The sequence below is a fragment of the Diceros bicornis genome, chromosome 23, assembly GCF_020826845.1.
Source record: "Diceros bicornis minor isolate mBicDic1 chromosome 23, mDicBic1.mat.cur, whole genome shotgun sequence".
NCBI classification, from domain to species: domain Eukaryota; kingdom Metazoa; phylum Chordata; class Mammalia; order Perissodactyla; family Rhinocerotidae; genus Diceros; species Diceros bicornis.
In genome coordinates, this window is record NC_080762.1 from 17,294,653 (window position 1) to 17,312,795 (window position 18,143).

An 18,143-nucleotide genomic window follows, 5' to 3' on the forward strand; every position below is an offset into this window, starting at 1 on the left:
TATGCTATTAAGCCTTGTTGCATGATCTTAGATTAAGTCTCATTCAAGTATTGAATGTTCCTAAGAGGCTTAACAGTGTGATGGAGAAGAGAGCTAGAAGGTTCCTTGGAGATCACCTGGCCAACCACACCGGTCAGGCATTTTTGTATGTATTTAGTATCATTCTCAATTGACTGTCTGATTTGAACCCTATGACTCTTCTGGCCCAAATGAGAAGGAGGGGAAAAGAAAAATGGAGAAAGAATGACATTTCCTCACCTCTTCCTTCTTTCAAACTTCATATCCAGATATCCTCTATAGTTAACCACAACCTGGAGCAGGAAATGACTGTTCAACCTCCACAAGGGAAGCATTCAACAAATACTTGTTGGTTGATGGAACAGCATTTTCCAATTATCTGTTCTCTGGAATGGTTTTCCTGTAAGTAGCGAGGGTATCTTTCATTGAAATCAGTGTCCATTTTTTTTTATTGTGGTAAAATATACATAACAAGAAATTCACCATTTTAACCATTTTTAAGAGTACAACTCAGTGCATTAAGTACAGTCACATTGCTGTACCTCCAGAAATTTTTCATCTTCCCAAACTGAAACTCCATGCCTATTAAATAATAATTCCTCTTTCCCACCTCCCTCCAAACCACCATCCTACTTTCTGTATCTGAATTTGACTACTCCAGGTTCCTCATATAAGTGGAATAATAAAGTATTTGTCCTTCTGTGACTGGTTTATTTCTTAGCATTTCTTAGACTTAGCATAACGTCTTCAAGGTTCATCCATGTTGTAGCATGTGTAAGAATTTCCTTTCCTTGTAAGACTGAATAATATGCTATTGTATGTATATACCACATTTTGTTTATCCATTCATCTGTTGATGGACACCTCGGTGACTTCTACATTTTGGCTATGTTGATAATGCTCCTATGAACATTGGTGTACAATATGTATAAATATCTCTTTTGAGTCTTTGCTTTCAATTCTTTTGAGTACATACCCAGAAGTGGGATTACTGGATCATATGGTAACACAATGTTTAATTTTTTGAGGAACTGCCATACGGTTTTCCACAGTGGTTATACCATTTTACTTTCCTACCAGCAATGTACAAGGGCCTCAATTTCTCCAGATAACACTTGTTATTTTCTGTTTCATTTAGTTTGTTTTTATAATAGCCATTCCGATGGGTATAAAGTAGTATCTCACTGTGGTTTTGATTTGCATTTCCCTAATGATTCATGATGTTGAGCATCTTTTCATGTGCTTATTGGCCATTTGTATATGCTCTTTGGAGAAATGTCTATTTAAGTCCTTTGCCCATTTTTTAATCTGATTGTTTTTTGGTTGGTGAGTTGTAACAGTTCTTTATAAATTCTGGATATTAATCTCTTAACAGATATATAATTTGCAAATATTTTCTCCCATTCCATGGGTTGCTTTTTCACTCTGTTGATAATGTCCTTCAATGCACAAAAGTTTTTAATTTTGATGAAGTTCAATTTATCTATTTTTTCTTTTGTTGCCTGTGCTCTTGGTCCACTAACTTTTGAGCTCACATTTCAATCCTAATTTTAATTCTTGACTTGAGGTACTGCTGCCTGGGGTTAATCTAGCTTTTTGGGGGCCTGAAGTATATACAATTTGGGAGGCTTAAGAGAAAAATACACACAACATTATTTTTATAAATCTTTACTAAATTTTATGACCATGTTATCACTAGTTAGGATGCCTCCTGGATGTGTAAGCTTCATTAGCTTCATCATTAATCATTCTTTACAGCCACCACGACCACTTTCTTCTTCCCTCCTCCTACCATTTCTAACAATTCAGAAAGCGTATAGGGAATCTGAGAGCCTGTGAGATATCATTCCAAATATAAATCATAATTGAAATATCAGTGTAAGAAAGTATTAGTATAAAAAATTTCTAGTCAAAGAATATCAGAACAGAGATTCTCCTATAAATAGCTTCAAACTATTGTTTAGTAAACCAGAAAGAACTGGGGTTTAAAATTGGTTTTGAAAATCTGTGCAGCTCAACCTCTCTGATCTTCAATATGTATAAAATAAGAGGTTTGGACTTGAAGTTCTGTTCCAGCTCCAATAGTCAATAATTCTTTTTACTTCCAGCTCATTCCTCTACCTGCTTTTAGTGACTATTCCTTGTACCAGCTTCTACCCCTGCTGTGCCAAAATTCTGCCTTAATATTTCTCAAGTATCATTCCCTTGGGCCTGATGCTTCCATCCATGGGTCATGACTCCTCCTCAGGGAGAAGTTCTAGGATGTCACAGATGACAAACTGCATGGACAGATGCTTCTTTTCACATACTGATAGCTTCTGGTCTCCTTTTGGAAGCAGTATTTACCTTCTCCTGTTGTATTCAGATTTGATGACTGTATTACCTCTCCTATTCTATGTTCAATGGCAACTGAACATCCCCACTTAGATGTCCCGCAGGTATCTCAAAGGTAACATGTTCTACACTGAACTTCCCACCTGCCCCTCCTCCTATAGTCCCTGTCTTGGGGGGAGCCCTTGACTGCTTTCTCTTCCTCAGCCTCAAAGTCCTATCTGTTTTACCTTATGGCTGTTTCAGATTCATCCATTTCTTTCTATTCTCACTGGCATATTTTAGGTCAGTGGTCCATCCTCTCTCACCTAATAAGTGTAATAGCCTCTTAACTAACTAGTCTCCTCATCTATAAAGTTGCCCCTGTAATCCATTTTTCCAGTCACAAGAATTATGTTTTAAGGTGCAAATCTGATTATTTCATTCACCTGCTTAAAGCCCTTCAGTGGCTCATCATTGCTTTCACAATAAAGTCCCAACCCCTTATCAAGACAAATAAGCATCCCTCCCCGTGAATAGTCTTGATACCTGCTCTACCTCATATTTTGACATCCCATCAAACTCTGCTCCAGCCACACTGTACCCCTTGCTGTTCCTTAAACGGGTTCTGTTCTCCCTCATCTTCAGGGCTTCCCCCTTGCTATCCTCAGAGCCTGTGGCCCACCTTCCCTACCCCTCTTTATCTGAAAATCTCATCCTTCAGAAGTCTGCTCAATTATTACCTCTTTTTGTGTGTGAAGTCTGACATTCCGAGGCTAGCTTAAGTGCCCCACTTGTGAGTTCCTTTAACAATTACCACACTGTGTTGCACCTTCTTCTTCTTCTTTTTTTTTTGTGAGGAAGATTAGCTCTGAGCTAACATCTGTTGCCAATCCTCCTATTTTTGCTGAGGAAGACTGACCCTGGGCTAACATCTGTGACTATCTTCCCCTACTTTATATGTGGGATGCCTGCCACAGCATGGCTTCACATGCGGTGCGTAGGTCCTTGCTCGGGATCCGAACCTGTGAACCCAGGGCTGCTGAAACGGAGCACGCGAACTTAACCACTATGCTACTGGGCCAGCCCCTGTTGCACCTTAATCTTTGTCTCTCTTTTCCACTGGACTGCTAACTTCTTGAGGACAGAGACTGACTCTTAGTCATCACTGCAGCCTCAGCACCTAACACAGCACCTGCCACACAACAGGCGTTAGATAAATATTTCTGCATAAACCATCTCATGAGAGAAACAGATACTAAATAAAGATTTCTTGCCTAACTAGCTTCTCCCGTTTTTCTCTCCTAGGGTCCACCTTCTTGACTGGATTTTTAAAAAGTGAGATTCTAGGTGATGGGATTATGGATGTATTATGTTATTCTTTACGTTTCTATGTATTATTTATAATTAAATCGAATTCTATATCAGATGACTTGTTTCATCCCATTGTGGTAGGGCAAAAATATTAAATTCATGGAATGACACTGGGTGTCTTTTGAGCATAGCATTTAGGAAAAGGCTCCTCTTGCGCTATGCTATATAGTGATGGCAGGAACTCATGTGACGGGGTTCAGAGTGAACCACCAGTGGACCAGAGCCACAGCCTCTAACTCTCAAGTTATGGTGGGAAGAGACTGGTAACACTGGCCCCTTTCAGAGGAGGCACCTGAGGGGTGAAGAGGTTCAGTGACTCAGCTGATGCTACACATTGGTGTCCTTATTTCCAGTCCTATACTTTTTTCACTAAGACAAAAACAAAAACACCTCCTTTGTCCTAGCAAGACGTAGCTACAAAAATTTGGGGAAACACACGGAGCCTTTTGAGCACCCACTTCTGCTTAGAATATAAAGGACGTGAGAGTTCTAAAATGATTGTGAATCTTCCATGCCTAGAATTTGATGAAATAACACTAGCTCCTAATTCTCTTTAATTTCATTTAATCATTAGAGCTTAAGAAAGGAGCATAATATTTGTTTCTGGCCATCTGCTCTATTCAGAACCTTGGAACTAGACAACTTATTTTCTGGAAGGTCTATAGTGGGGAATGGGGTAGGCTGAGTACCTAGCATCTGGGAAAAGATGTAGCCAATTTCAGGCTTCCTTTCTCGAATTCCAACAGTTCTGGAAGTATTTCAATTTCAAATTTCTATTCAGTCTTCTACCTTGTTGGTTTAGATTTTGTCACAATCAGGCATTTTATGTCAATTTGGCCCCCAATAGGATTTGTTAATAATCTCAGATTTATATGATGTTTAGCTGCATGCTAAAGAGAAATCACCTCTTATCATGGGGGGGAATTCAGTTCTCCAAAAATGCATGGAGAACAGATTTTTTTTAAATAGGCACAATTCTACATTTTTAAAGTTTGTGTTAAGATTGTCCTAAAATGACTTATTTACTTCAACACAGGATACACGTTAAAAAAAAAAAAATCATTTGACCTGCAGGAGTAGACATGTTAGGAGAAAATCAGGAAGAAATAACGCACTTAGGAAGGTGAAAATGCACAAGTAATGATACATTTTGCCCAACCCCAAATCCCTAAGGAACTCACATCTTGTTCCATCTTCTATATTTTCCCTTTACTTCCAGCCAACTAGATTTCATATATAAATGTCTGGCTCCATTAGACCAGGAAAAAGCAGTGCAGTGTTATCCCTATCGACTGATGACGTGTGCTCTCTCCACACACGGACACTTGGCGATGAAGGAGGGACAGTGCCTGGCACGTAGTAGGTCGACCTAAGACACTGTAACAATCCTATATGTGTGAGCTCGGAAGGAAGGGGCAAGGCAGGGCTTATCGGATTGCCTGCTCCTTCACTACTCAAGTCTCGGGTGCGGAGGCCAGCGTGGCTGCACGCGAGCTGGCCGCGCTTCTTGGGAAGAGCCACGGGGCCCAGCGCACGCGACGGTGCACGTGGCAAGGCTCAGTAAACCCGCAGGCGTTCTGCAAACCGAAGGCGACAGGGCCCCATCTCCCGCGGCCGGACTTTTGTCGTGGAGCCGCACGCGCCGCACACTGCTGACTCGCCCGGCCGGGACTCGGGCTGCGGCAGGACGGGAAGCACCTGCGGGGTCCCGCGCGCCCTTCGCGAGGCGCCCGCACGGGCCGCGGGGCGGCGGCGGGGCGGGGTTTGGCTGCGGGGAAATGACGTCGCCGTCCCCGCGCGCTCCGCGGGCCGCGCGCCCTGGTAACGGCGGCCCGGCGGCTCCCGCGTGCCCTCCGCGTCCCCGCCTCCTCCCGCGGCAGCCCGGCCGGTCGTCTTCCCTCCGCAGCCCCCGCGGCGGCCGGCTCGCTGGGGCCCTGGTGCCAGGTGGGAGCGGGACCTGCGGGCCGCGCTGCCCACGACGCCCCCGCCAGGCGCGAGCTGAAGGGCCGGCGAGAGCGGGCCGGGCCCCGGGCATCTGCCCCGCGTCGGTGTCGCCCGCGGCCTCGGGCCGGTGGGGCCGCCCGGTCCCCGGACGGGGGTGACCGGGGGGTCGCGGGCGCGAGGGCGCCTGCGGCCGCGGCTGCTGGGCGCCGGGTGTCGGGTCGGGAAGCGGCCGGCCCGGCTCTTGCCTCCCGGACGCCGTCGCTCCGCGGCCGCCCCCGCGCGCGGGGACAGGTGCCCCGGCCGGGGTCTGTCGGGAAGATGGCGACCCCGGGGATGAGCTGGCAGCAGCACTATTACGGCGGCTCGGCGGCCGGGGCGGCCAAATTCGCGCCCTCACCGGCCGCCGCGCAGCAGGCGGGGCACAGCCTGGACTACAGCCAGGACCTGCACCTGAAAATGAGCAAGAAAATCGCCCAGCTCACCAAGGTAAGGGCGCGGCCGGGGGGTCCCTGCGTGCGGGCTCCCCGGGGTCGCCTGCCTGGCGGGGAGCCTGTGCGCCCTGCGCCCGGGGCGAGTTGCAGGGGGCTGCTCTGGGGAAGCAACAGCCCGAGACTTACCTCGAAGAACCTTTGAAACTTCGGGGAACGCTGGCTAGGTTAATTTCAGCTAGACAGCTCCACAGCACGGCTGGGGTTATGGGACTTGCACCCTGCTGACCCTTAGGGGTAAGCCTGCGTAGAACAAATTTAAGGATCTACTTTCTTTATTGCACAATAAATAAATCCCTTTAGTTTTGCTCTCCTGCGCGTGCCAAGGCTCCACGAGGCATTACACTCCGGTACTGTATGAAGTACAGTACCGTATTTACCCAACGTGACCCGGAATCTTCGGAATTCATCAGTATCATTTATTGACTATGTAGTTAAGGGGAGAAGAAATCTTCTGAGCAGTGTAGGAGGGTAAAACATACCTGGCGTGCCATTTTGGGGATTTAATGAGTCATTCCTTATCCTGACAAAATATCAAACAAGGCTTATTAGATGAATAATGTGCCTGCGTTTAGTTGTGTTTCAGTCTATCAAAAGATAATTTTCAAAGTGCGAATAGTCTGCAAATTTGGCCAACTGTAGTTTAGGATGGTACTTGCGTGGTGAGCTTTTTTCTAGTTTGGGAAATGTTGATAATGAGAAAGAGTTGGTATCTCTGTGAAGCAAGAGCAATTCAGATGGATTATACTGCTCTGGTTAGATCTCAAGAGCAATCTTTCAATACTCATTAAGTGAGAAGAAGCGATTTGTGGTTTCTGAAAGTGAGTAGAGGTGATAGACCTTAATGTGTTTAAGCTGAGTGGGCTAACCACTTGTTAGTGTTGGTAGCTGAAGAGAGGTAGGTGTTGTGGGGGCTTACTACCAGATAACCTCTGAAGTCTGACTCTTTCAGCTCCAAAATTCCGGTTATATGATTTCATTACTAGTTGGCACTGTTGAGAGAGTGAAGTAAGACACAGTTGGAAGAGGAAAAGAAGGAAATGGGAGTGAAAAGGATGAAAAGAGGGTAAAAAGATTTTGGCGAAGAAATGTGATTGAGGATAGCAAGAAAAATAATATGAAAGGACTAAAGAATGAGGGGGCAAATGCAAGAATGGAGGAGAAGGTGTGAGTGCATTGACCGTAAACCTCAGCTGTGCCATGCGAGGCAGCATCTCGTGAAGTTCTGTTTTTGTTTTATGTCGGCAGTGTTTTGGAGGTTGCTATGGGTCTAGTTTTTACTGTTTCCTCTTGTGGCAGAGGGTCCCCAAATTCAGAGAATACAAGGTCTAAGAAGGAACACAGTAGTATGCCATCAGAGCATTTATACATTGGGAGCTAGAAGCCAGGCTTGCTGAAATCGTGTTTGTTCTTCAGAATGCTGATGTCCAGAATGAAGCCTGTTAGTATTTATTTATTCTGATTTTCTTTTATGGTCTGTCCACAACATCCGTTGTTCTTATTTTAGGTTGTAACCTTCTGGAGCCTTGCTCTAAGTAATAGAAACACTCAGTAAGTTGGTAGTGGAACTGTGTACAGTTTAATAAAAGAAATTTCTCATCTCTTCAGTAAACTACTTTTCCTTTTCCTTTTGCTTTTTCAATTTTCTGTTCTTGTGTCAGAAAAAAAAAAAAATCCAGCATAGCTGTTCTGGGTGGGAGTACTGAGTAGGAGTGGCTGTCGTTTTCTGTCTTTACTCCCACCTCAAATCTACTGAGGCGGGAGGCTGCCTCCACGCCTGAGCTCCCATTACGGCTTCAGTGCTACACCTACTCTTTCCTGAGTGTTACTTGGACTCATTGATTTAGTGTTTATAGTTACAATCTCTTAGCACTCGTGCCATCCCCTCTGCCAAGTGCCTCAGACATTTAATCCCTATACTAGGGTTTCTCAACCTCGGCACTGTTGACATTTTGGACTGGATAATTCCTTGTTGGGAATGGGGCGGGGCGGGGGGCTGTTCTGTGCATTACAGGATGTTTAGCAGCATCCCTGGTGCTACTTGTTAGGTTCCAGTAGCAACCCACCACACACACACGGTTGTGACAATGAACATGTCTCCAGACATTGCCTAATATTCCGTGGGTGGGAGTGGGGGGATCATCCCAGGTTGAGAACCACTGACTTTATACTGAAATATCTAGGGTTTCTCCCACCCCGGTCTCTTTCCTTTATTACTAAGATAAGGCCTGAGAATGAAACAGTCTGATAATAGGACTCTGTTGCAGCCAAAACCCTTCAGTTTCTGAAACTTACAATAAGACCTGCTTCCCTTATGTACCATTTTGGAAAGTGTCAAATTTTGTAGTCACATCCACTTATTGTAAATACCATACGGTAAGAATGACGTCGTGAGTAATATATTGACTGTTAGACGGAAACTTTACTGGTATCTGCTATTAGAATGTTCACTTATGAAGAGTTTATTAATAAATTCATATCAGCGGAGGTATGTTAATAGAACTATGGTGGGGACTTGACAAGAGGTTATATTTGAAAATTAGACATTATAAAGATAACCGTTAAAATAGCATTTTATTTCTTTTGGAATGAGTCAGTGGAACTTAACTCTTCGGCATTATAGTTAGCGTGGCGTGGGAATCGGACATACTGTCTTGAGTTAAAACTCCGGCTCTATCACTTACTGGCCCTATGACCTTGAGCAAGTTAACCTCTGAGTCTCAGATTCTTAATCTTTAAAATAGGGATGATGACACTGTAACTCTCTAAGATAGTAGGCTCCTAATTCAGGCTGTCACTGAAAAGAGATGTTATATGCCAACAAACAAAGTATTAGTAAAATACTAGATAATATATTTTTTAAATGATCCTCTCTTTTTAAAATAAACCATTCTGTATTTAATAGCATTATGTGATATTGGATTTCTCTTGAGGGTTTTCTGCTAAACTCTTTAAAGATGTATGTAGTGCTTCTTCTTCTTTTGAATGTCAGAGTTTAAAGTTTCACATTTGTTCTGCATTGTAGTAGTATATTGAAAATACAGTATGCGTAAAGATGAAAATAATCTATATTATAATTTTGCACATAGTAAGACTCTATATATTTTTAACTCAGTAAATAGTCTCCGCTGTGGACGTATTTGTTCAGATTCTGTTTCCTGAGAACCTGCCATAGCAGCCATCTCATGGGAAGAACAGCAGTTCTTAAGCATCTTGTATGTAAGGTGAGGGGCCCTTTGCTAAGGGTTAGCGATACAGCAGGGAGCAAGACAGAGCCTCTGCCTTTTAAAGTTAGTATTATATTTAGGTTGCTCATGTCAAATTTTAAGAATTACTTGATTCTTAATTCAGTAAGATTCTTGAGTCATGTTGTGGCAAATTTCTGGAATTATTAATGACTGAACCATCTCAGGATAGGCAGAGAAGCTGGGTGTGTTGAGTTACGTGTTATACGACCACTTTTGTGTCCTCCTCTACTCTTCACTGTGTTGACTCTTGAGTGCATTTGGTCGAAAAGCAGGACTTGTGGGATATAATTATAAAACAGCTTAATTTTTCTCACTCACCGTCTTTTTCGGTTTACCCTGTGAGACTGGCTCCTCCCCTGCCCTGGATAAAACTTGACTTTTCGGGTTGCTTTTTGCTAATGCAAGTTGTCCTTCAGTAACTAAGTCGCAAAAATCAACTTGATGATTAAAATGTCCAGTACCAAAAAATAAAAACCCCAAACCAAACTTGAGTTAAAGATGAAGCTTCTCTCCCGTGCTCTCTCCCTCGCTCTGCCTGTTGCACGGGGTGGGGAGCCTGAATCGGGGAAGGGGGCATCCTTGACTGTTTTCTTCTGATTTGGCTTTTCTGCTTCTGCTTTGTCTTGCCCATCCTGGTTTCAGACCCCAGCCAAGCTGGACAAGGAAGAAGGGAAGACAGGAAAGATGAGCTCCAGACTTTATTTGATTAGTGCGTGGTGATCTAGCTTCAGTGCTGTTGTCTACTTGGCAGATGTTTCAAGCTCGTTCTTTCACTTGTGGATCCTCCACCTTCCACCTCAGCTCAAGCTGCTTGACCATCAGAATGCATCTCTGTTCTGGCTGGTTGCCTGCTCCTTCCTCAGCCTCTGGGATCTGGCAGGACCTTCATGTCCTTTTGCTGAGTGAGGTCTGTTCAAGCTCCAGGTAACCCTCTCGGATGGACCCAGGTGACCCACACCAGCTTTGTCTCTGTCCCATAGGACCCTTCTTGGTCCATAGGGAACACTCATTCTTTTTCCAGACAGACTCTGGAAATGGTCCCAATTCAGCCATCTCTCTTTTGCTCTCATATGCCTCTTCGTCCATCCTTTAGATTTTCCAGGGATGAATCAGTTGCTGGTTCACTACGTTCTAAAGTGCTTAAGACACGTATCAAGCTCTTCAGGTTGTCCCATCAAAGCCTTTTCCGCTGGGCTTCAGGTGAGGGTCAAACATCCACCTCCACCTTCCCCCTTGAAGGCAAGGGCACTTGTTCCTGTAGCTCTTTCCAAGGAAACCTCCTCCAAACTCCCCTCTGTAACCCTCTTTGAGGCTTCTCTCACTAGTGTTGGGGATAGGAGGTAATATACCTCAACATTCCTCTCTGTAGACTGCCTCTTCTGGAAATTTTGAGAATATTCTGGCACCTTCTTTGGAATGTCGATTGTCTTTGGTTCTCGATAGAAACTTCCCTTTGAATATCCTGTTATATTGGCTGCTCATCCATTGCCTCCTTAGTTGATTGCACTTTTGATACAGTTCAGTCCCATTATTACTTACAGACATAACTAGTATAAGGTAGGGTATAATGTTCCAAAGAGCAGGAATAGTTTCTCCCTGTTCTCTGTGCTTAACATCAAGTCCTTAAACATCTTCTTTCAATACCCAGCTTATGTCCCTCCTCCCGAAAACTGCCCTGACCAACCTAGGCCTTACTAGGTTTGCCTTACTTTGATTTACTATAACATTTATTGTCTGTACTTCTTATTTGATACTTAATAATACAAATTTGCAAAATAATGTTTGTTGTGTTTATAAATATATCTTGTTTATCTAATTTGACTGTAAGTTCCTCAGCTGTGGAGACTGTATCTTATATTTCATGTAACCTTAATATGAATGTTTTATACATAGTATAAAAGCTTAATAAATATTTATTGAAGATGATGATGGTGGTGGTGGTGGTGATGATCCTGTACCAAGTAATTTTGTTATACAGTAGAAAAAGTCAGTAAATATTTCTGAGGAATTGTATCTGCGATTCTTCTGGGCTAATGCTAGATCATTTCATCTGCATTAAATTACTTTTAAATATTTATTGGCTTCCCCTTAAACTGCTTCAAAACACTATATTATTTCATAGTACACTTATTTTTGATGCAAAAATAAAAATATAAAGTACTCTGTCTAAAATATAAATATCTGTCATTTCAAAAGGTAGGTAATTGATATACCAGATTCTTACCAAATAAAAAAAATAGTCTTATGATCAGTCATTTAGTACTAACTCTGCCTTTACTCTATCCAAAACCAGACTATGTTTATCTAATACCAAAACCAGTGAAATTTTCAAACAATTCCGTTTTCTGTACATTAAATATAACTGATTTTTTACTAGCTGGTTTGTTTGAATTACCTAGATACTGTTTCATAATAATATTCAGTTTTGGTTATGACTGGTTTCAGCTTAGCACATACCATATGCTGCATCTTTTTTTCTTTACTCCTTTGTTACGTTGCAGCTTTGCCATTCTGTTATGCAGTAGCTTGGGTATAATCTTTTAGTTGTACAGGAGTGGTTTGAATTAATTTCTTGTATTTTACTAATGGTCACAAAAGCATGATCTACTATTTATCAATTGTCCAAGAACTTATAAAGGGGCTACCTTTAGAGTTAAAAGGGTTAGAGCTGGAAGAAACCATAGATTCTGGCCTAACCCTCTCATTTTATAGATGTGGAAGTTAAGGGCCCAAAGTCGTTTGAAGATGACATAGCTTGTCACTGGCAGAACACGAACAGGAACCTGGGTCTCGATGGTCTAGGAGAGGGGCAGCTGCTACTCATTCAGTTCCTAAGAGGCCACAGAGTTGCTGTTGGTGGTGGTTTTTTACCCCATGTTGGGCCGTGTTTTGCTTACCACCTGAAGCACAGACTTTTGGTGAGCATGAACCAATGTGCCTCTCCCATAGATTGTTGACCAACCTCTGCATTTATAGGTTGTATCGTTTGTAACTGTGGCTTTGGTAAATTTGTAACAGAGCTATTTTTTTTTTGTATCCTCAGATAAATGTCATAATATTTTCATGTTTTCATGAACAGCGTTAGTCATTCCAGACTTAAAAAATTTTTTAATTACTTCAATTTGGAGACTGTCCTACTTGGTGTCCAAGTTACTACTATGTGGTTGTTTGAACTGTTTTTCCTTTGACTGCCTGCTTTCTTAATTGCCTTGGTGCTGAGGCCTCATTCCTGAAGGCAGTAAGTGGGAAGTTTTTCAGTTTTTCTCCCCCTAGCCCTCTCTCTGTTTCGTTTGCGTGTTTGTTTATGAAAATCCTTTGCTGTCTTCTAATTGGCAGCCTCTTAAGAAGTGGTATGAAGGATAAAGGTTCAGCAAAATGTGATTGAAGCCATCTATTCATTTTGAGTTCATAAGTAAATTCCTATGCTTTAATTGTTAAAATTATGAGTATTTCTGAAAATTTTGTATCTCTTAAATTGGAGATGAGAATGAAGAGTACCCTGGATCTGTAAAGCCTATAAGCTTCTGAATGACACTAGGAAGTAGTGGGGGTGAGGAGGAGAGGTAAAATACTGATATTCTGCTCTTTCAGTTTATCTTATGAGACTTAAAAAATGTCTTATCTGTGAGCATTCACGTAAAATCGAATATTATGCTGTGAAATGGGATTTATATGAATAATGGAAATTCGTATTGCCACAGAAAGTTTCTATCCTGCAGACCACTTACGAGTGACAAGGACATTAAGTCTGTCAGAATTGGTGTCCACTAGCCCTTTTTGGAGATAAACACCTGAAGAGAGGCGGGAGACAATTGCTAACTGAACTCAGGATTTTTTTTTTTTGTAAATAAAAACAGTGTTATAAATGGTAGTTTTACGTGGAGGAAATATTACTATCAAATTTATGTTTTATATTTCAAGTGTGATCTGAGCCATAGAGGCTTTTTTAGATTGACCTGGGAACTTAATGGCCCTTTAAAATGTTATTGGAAAATAGTCTCTGACTGCCAGTCAATTAATATATAAAAATGAAGTTGAGAAACACCAGTCTTTGCAGGTTGGGGATCGACAGTTGTAGTCAGTATTTTGGTATACTTAACATTTGAGACCAAAGCAAATATTTTAGAAAATAAACCTTTTTGAATGAACTGTTTTTTTATTGAAGTATAATTGACATTACAAAATCCTATTAGTTTCACGTGTTCATCATAGTGATTTGATATTTATATACGTTACAAAAATGATCACCAGGATACGTCCAGTAATAACCATCTGTCACCATACAAGGAGGGATTGTGATTTTTTTAAAATTATTTTATTGAGGTCATATTGGCTTATAACATTGTGTAAATTTCAGGTGTACATTATTCAGTTTCTGTATAGACTGCATCACGTTCACCACCAGTAGTCTAGTTTTAATCCGTCACCGTACATATGTGCCCCTTTACCGCTTTCGCCCTCCCCTGACCGCATTCCTCTCTGGTAACCACCAATCTGTTCTCCTTATCCATATGTTTGTTTATCTTCCACATGTGAGTGAAATCACACCGTATTTGTCTTTCTCTGTCTGACTTATTTTGCTTAGCATAATACCCTCAAGGTCCATCCATGTTGTCGCAAATGGTATGATTTCATCCTTTTCACTGGCTGAGTAGCATTTCGTTGTGTGTGTGTGTATATATGTAATATCTTCTTTATCCGTTCATCTGTTAATGGACACTTGGGTTGCTTCCAAGTCTTGGCTGTTGTGAATAGTGCTGCGATGAACACAGGGGTGTATAAATCTTTTTGAATTGTTGATTTCATGTTCTTTGGATAAGTACCCACCAATGGGATATCTGGATCATATGGTATTTCTATTTTTCGTTTTTTGAGGAATCTCCATACTGTTTTCCATAGTGGCTGCACCCAGTTTGCATTCTCACCCGCAGTGTATGAGGGTGCCCTTTTTGCCACATCCTCTCCAACACTTGTTGTTTCTTGTCTCGTTAATCATAGCCATTCTGATGAGTGTGAGGTGATATCTCATTGTAATTTTGATCGGCATTTTCCTAATAATTAGTGATGTTGAACATCTTTTCATGTGGCTTTGGCCCTCTGCATATCTTCTTTGGAAAAATGTCTGTTCATTTCCTATGCCCATTTTTTGATCAGATTGTTCATTTTTTTTGTTGCTGAGTTGTATGAGTTCTTTATATATTTTAGAAATTAACCCCATGTCGGATATATGATTTGCAAATATTTTCCCCAGGTGGTGGGTTGTCTTTTCATTTTGTTCGTTTCCATTGCCTTATAGACAAGCTTTTTAGTTTGATGTCATCCCATTTGTTTATTTTTTCTTTTATTTCCCTTGCCTTAGTAGACATGGTATTGGAAAAGATACTGCTAAGACTGATGTCAAAGAGTGTACTGCCTATGTTTTCTTCTAGGAGTTTTATGGTTTCAGGTCTTACATTCAAGTCTTTAATCCATTTTGAGTTAATTTTTGTGTATGATGTTAGATAATGTCTACTTTCATTCTTTTGCATGTGGCTGTCCAGTTTTCCCAGCACCATTTATTGAAGAGACTTTCCTTTCTCCATTGTATGTTCTTGGCTCCTTTTTTGAAGATTATCTGTGCATAGATGTGTGGTTTTATTTCTGGACTCTCAATTCTTTTGCATCGATCTGCGTGTCTGTTCTTTTGTGCCAGTACCATGCTGTTTGATTATTATAGCTTTGTAGTATATTTTGAATTTGGAGAGTATGATACCTCCTGCTTTGTTCTGTTTTCTCAGGCTTGCTGTGGCTATTCAGGGTCTTTTGTCATTTCATATAAATTTTAGGATTCATTGTTCTATTTCTATGAAGAATGTCATTGGGATTCTGATTGGGATTGAGTCTGCAGATTACTTTAGGTAATGTGGACATTTTAATTATGTTTATTCTTCCAATCTATGAGCATTGAATATCTTTCCATTTCTTTATGTCTTCTTCAATTTCCTTCAGTAATGTCGTATAGTTTTCAGTGTATACGTCTTTCACCTCCTTGGTTAAATTGATTCCTAGATATTTTATTCTTTTTGTTGTGGTTGTAAATAGGATTGTATTCTTGACTTCTCTTTCTGCTAGTTCGTTCCCAGTGTATGGAAATACAATTGATTTTTGTATGTCTGTTTTGTACCCTGCAGCTCTACTGTATTCATTGATTATTTCTAATAGTTTTTTTGGTGGATTCTTTAGGGTTTTCTGTATATAGAATCATGTCATCTGCAGACAGTGACAGTTTTACTTCTTCCTTTCCAATTTGGATCCCTTTTATTTCTTTTTCTTGCCTATTTGCTCTGGCTAAAACTTCCAGTACTATGTTAAATAAGAGTGGTGAGAGTGGGCGTCCATGTCTTCTTCCTGTTCTCAGAGGAATAGCTTTCAGTTTTTCACTGTTGAGTATGATGCTGGCTGTGGGTTTGTCATATGTGGCCTTTATTATGTTGAGGTATTTTCCTTCTATACCCATTTTATTGAGTTTTTATCATAAATGGATGTTGGATTTTGTCAGATGCTTTCTCTGCATCTATTGAGATGATCATGTGATTTTTATTCTTCATTTTGTTAATGTGGTGTATCATGTTGATTGATTTGCGGATGTTGAACCATCCCTGCGTCCCTGGACTAAATCCCTCTTGATCATGGTGTATGATCCTTTTAATGTATTGTTGTCTTCGATTTGCTAATATTTTGTTGAGGATTTTTGCATCTCTGTTCATCAGTGATACTGGCCTGTAATTTTCCTTTTCTGTGTTGTCCCTATCTGGTTTTGGTATCAGGGTACTGTGGGCTCATAAAATGAGTTAGGAAGTGTTCTGTCCTTTCAATTTTTCAGAAGAGTTTGATAAGGATAGGTATTAAATCTTGTTTGAATGTTTGGTAGAGTTCACCAGAGAAGCTGTCTGGTCCTGGACTTTTGTTTTTTGGAGGTTTTTGGTTACTGTTTCAATCTCTTTACTTGTGGTTGGTCTATTCAGATTCTCTATTTCTTCTTGATTCAGTTTTGGGATATTGTAGGATTCTAAGAATTTATCTGTTTCTTCTAGGTTGTCAAGCTTGTTGGTGTATAGCTTTTCACAGTATTCTCTTATAATCCTTTGTATTTCTGTGGTATCTGTTGTGATTTCCCCCTTTCATTTCTAATTTTGAGTCTTCTCTCTTTTTCCTTAGTGAGTCTGGCTAAGAGTTTGTCAATTGGCTTATCCTCTCAAAGAACCAGCTCTTAGTTTCATTGATCCTTTCTATTGTTCTTTTAGTTTCTGTTATGTTTATTTCTGCTCTTATTTTTTTAAATTTCCTTTCTTCTCCTGACTTTGGGCTTTGTTTGTTCTTCTTTTTCTAGTTCTTTTGGGTATAGTGTAAAATTGTTTACTTGAAATTTTTCTTGTTTCTTGAGGTAGGCTTCTTTCAGTATATATTTCCCTCTTAGTACTGCTTTGCTGCATCCCATAAGTTTTGGTATGTCGTGTTATCATTTTCATTTGTCTGCGGGTATTTTTTGACTTCTCCTTTGATTTCTTCATTGATCCAATGGTTGTTCAGTAGCGTGTTGTTTAGTCTCCACATATTTGTGACTTTCCCAGCTTTTTTCTTGTAGTTGATTTCTAGTTTTATAGCATTGTGTTTGGAAAAGATGCTTGATTTGATTTAAATCTTATTAAATTTTTTGAGACTTGCTTTGTTTTCCTACACATGGTCTATCTTTGAGAATGTTCCACGTGCACTTGAGAAGAATGTATATATTCTGCTGTTTTTGGGTGGAAACTTCTATACATATCTATTAAGTTTTCTAGTCTAGTGTTTCATTTAATGCCACTATTTCCTCAGTGATTTTCTGTCTGGATGATCTATCCATTGGTGTAAGTGGGGTGTTAAGGTCCCCTACTATTAATGTGTTGCTGTCAGTTTCTCACTTTAGGTCTGTTATTAGATGCTTCATATACATTGGTGCTCCTGTGTTAGGTGCATATATATTCATAAGTGTTATGTCCTCTTGGTGGAATGTCCCTTTTGTCATTATATAATTCCCATCTTTGTCTCTTGTTATTTTTTTTGTCTTGAAGTCTGTTCGTCTGATATAAGTATGGCTACACTCACTTTCTTTTGCTGGCCATTTGCTTGGAGTATCCTCTTCCATTCCTTCACTCTGAGCCTGTGTTTGTTTTTAGAGCTAAGATGTGTTTCCTAGAGGCAGCATATTGTTGGGCCTTGTTTTTTAATCCATCCACCCACTCTGTGTCTTTTGATTGGTGAATTCAATCCATTTACATTTAGACTGATCATTGACACATGAAGGCTTAGTACTGCCATTTTATCTTTTGTTTTCCAGTTATTCTATATTTCCATTGTTTCTTTTTCCTTTATTTCTGTCTGCCACTTCAGTTTGGTGGTTTTCTGTTTTCTCTTTATTTGATTTGTGACTCTGCTCTGATTTTTTGTTTAGTGGTTACCATGAGGTTTGTATAAAAGACCTCATAGATGAGATAGTCCTTTTCCTGATAGCCTCTTATCTCCATTAGCCTGTGCTTTCCTTTTTCCTGTCTTCGTTTTTGTTGTCACAAATTATTCTGTTATGTGTTGTGAGTTTGTGACCAAATTGAAGTGTTTATAGTTATTTTTGATGCTTTCTTTCCCTTTATCTTTTATGTTGTAATTAAGTGTTTACTAACTTATTCTGATATAAAGCTGCTATTTTCTGGTTCTATTTGTCTTCTTGCTCAAGGCATTGTAAACC

General features: G+C 40.6%; 1 protein-coding gene across 1 annotated transcript in view; it reads left to right on the top strand.

The window, feature by feature from the left end:
* The first annotated feature begins 5,535 nt into the window (after nucleotides 1-5,535).
* Nucleotides 5,536-18,143, top strand: part of FAM184A (family with sequence similarity 184 member A) — a 118,149-nt gene continuing 105,541 nt past the window's right edge. The window contains exon 1 of the mRNA XM_058566377.1: nucleotides 5,536-6,132. Coding sequence (XP_058422360.1) covers nucleotides 5,965-6,132 — 168 coding nt within the window. The 5' untranslated portion in view covers nucleotides 5,536-5,964. The remainder of the gene's footprint in view (nucleotides 6,133-18,143) is intronic.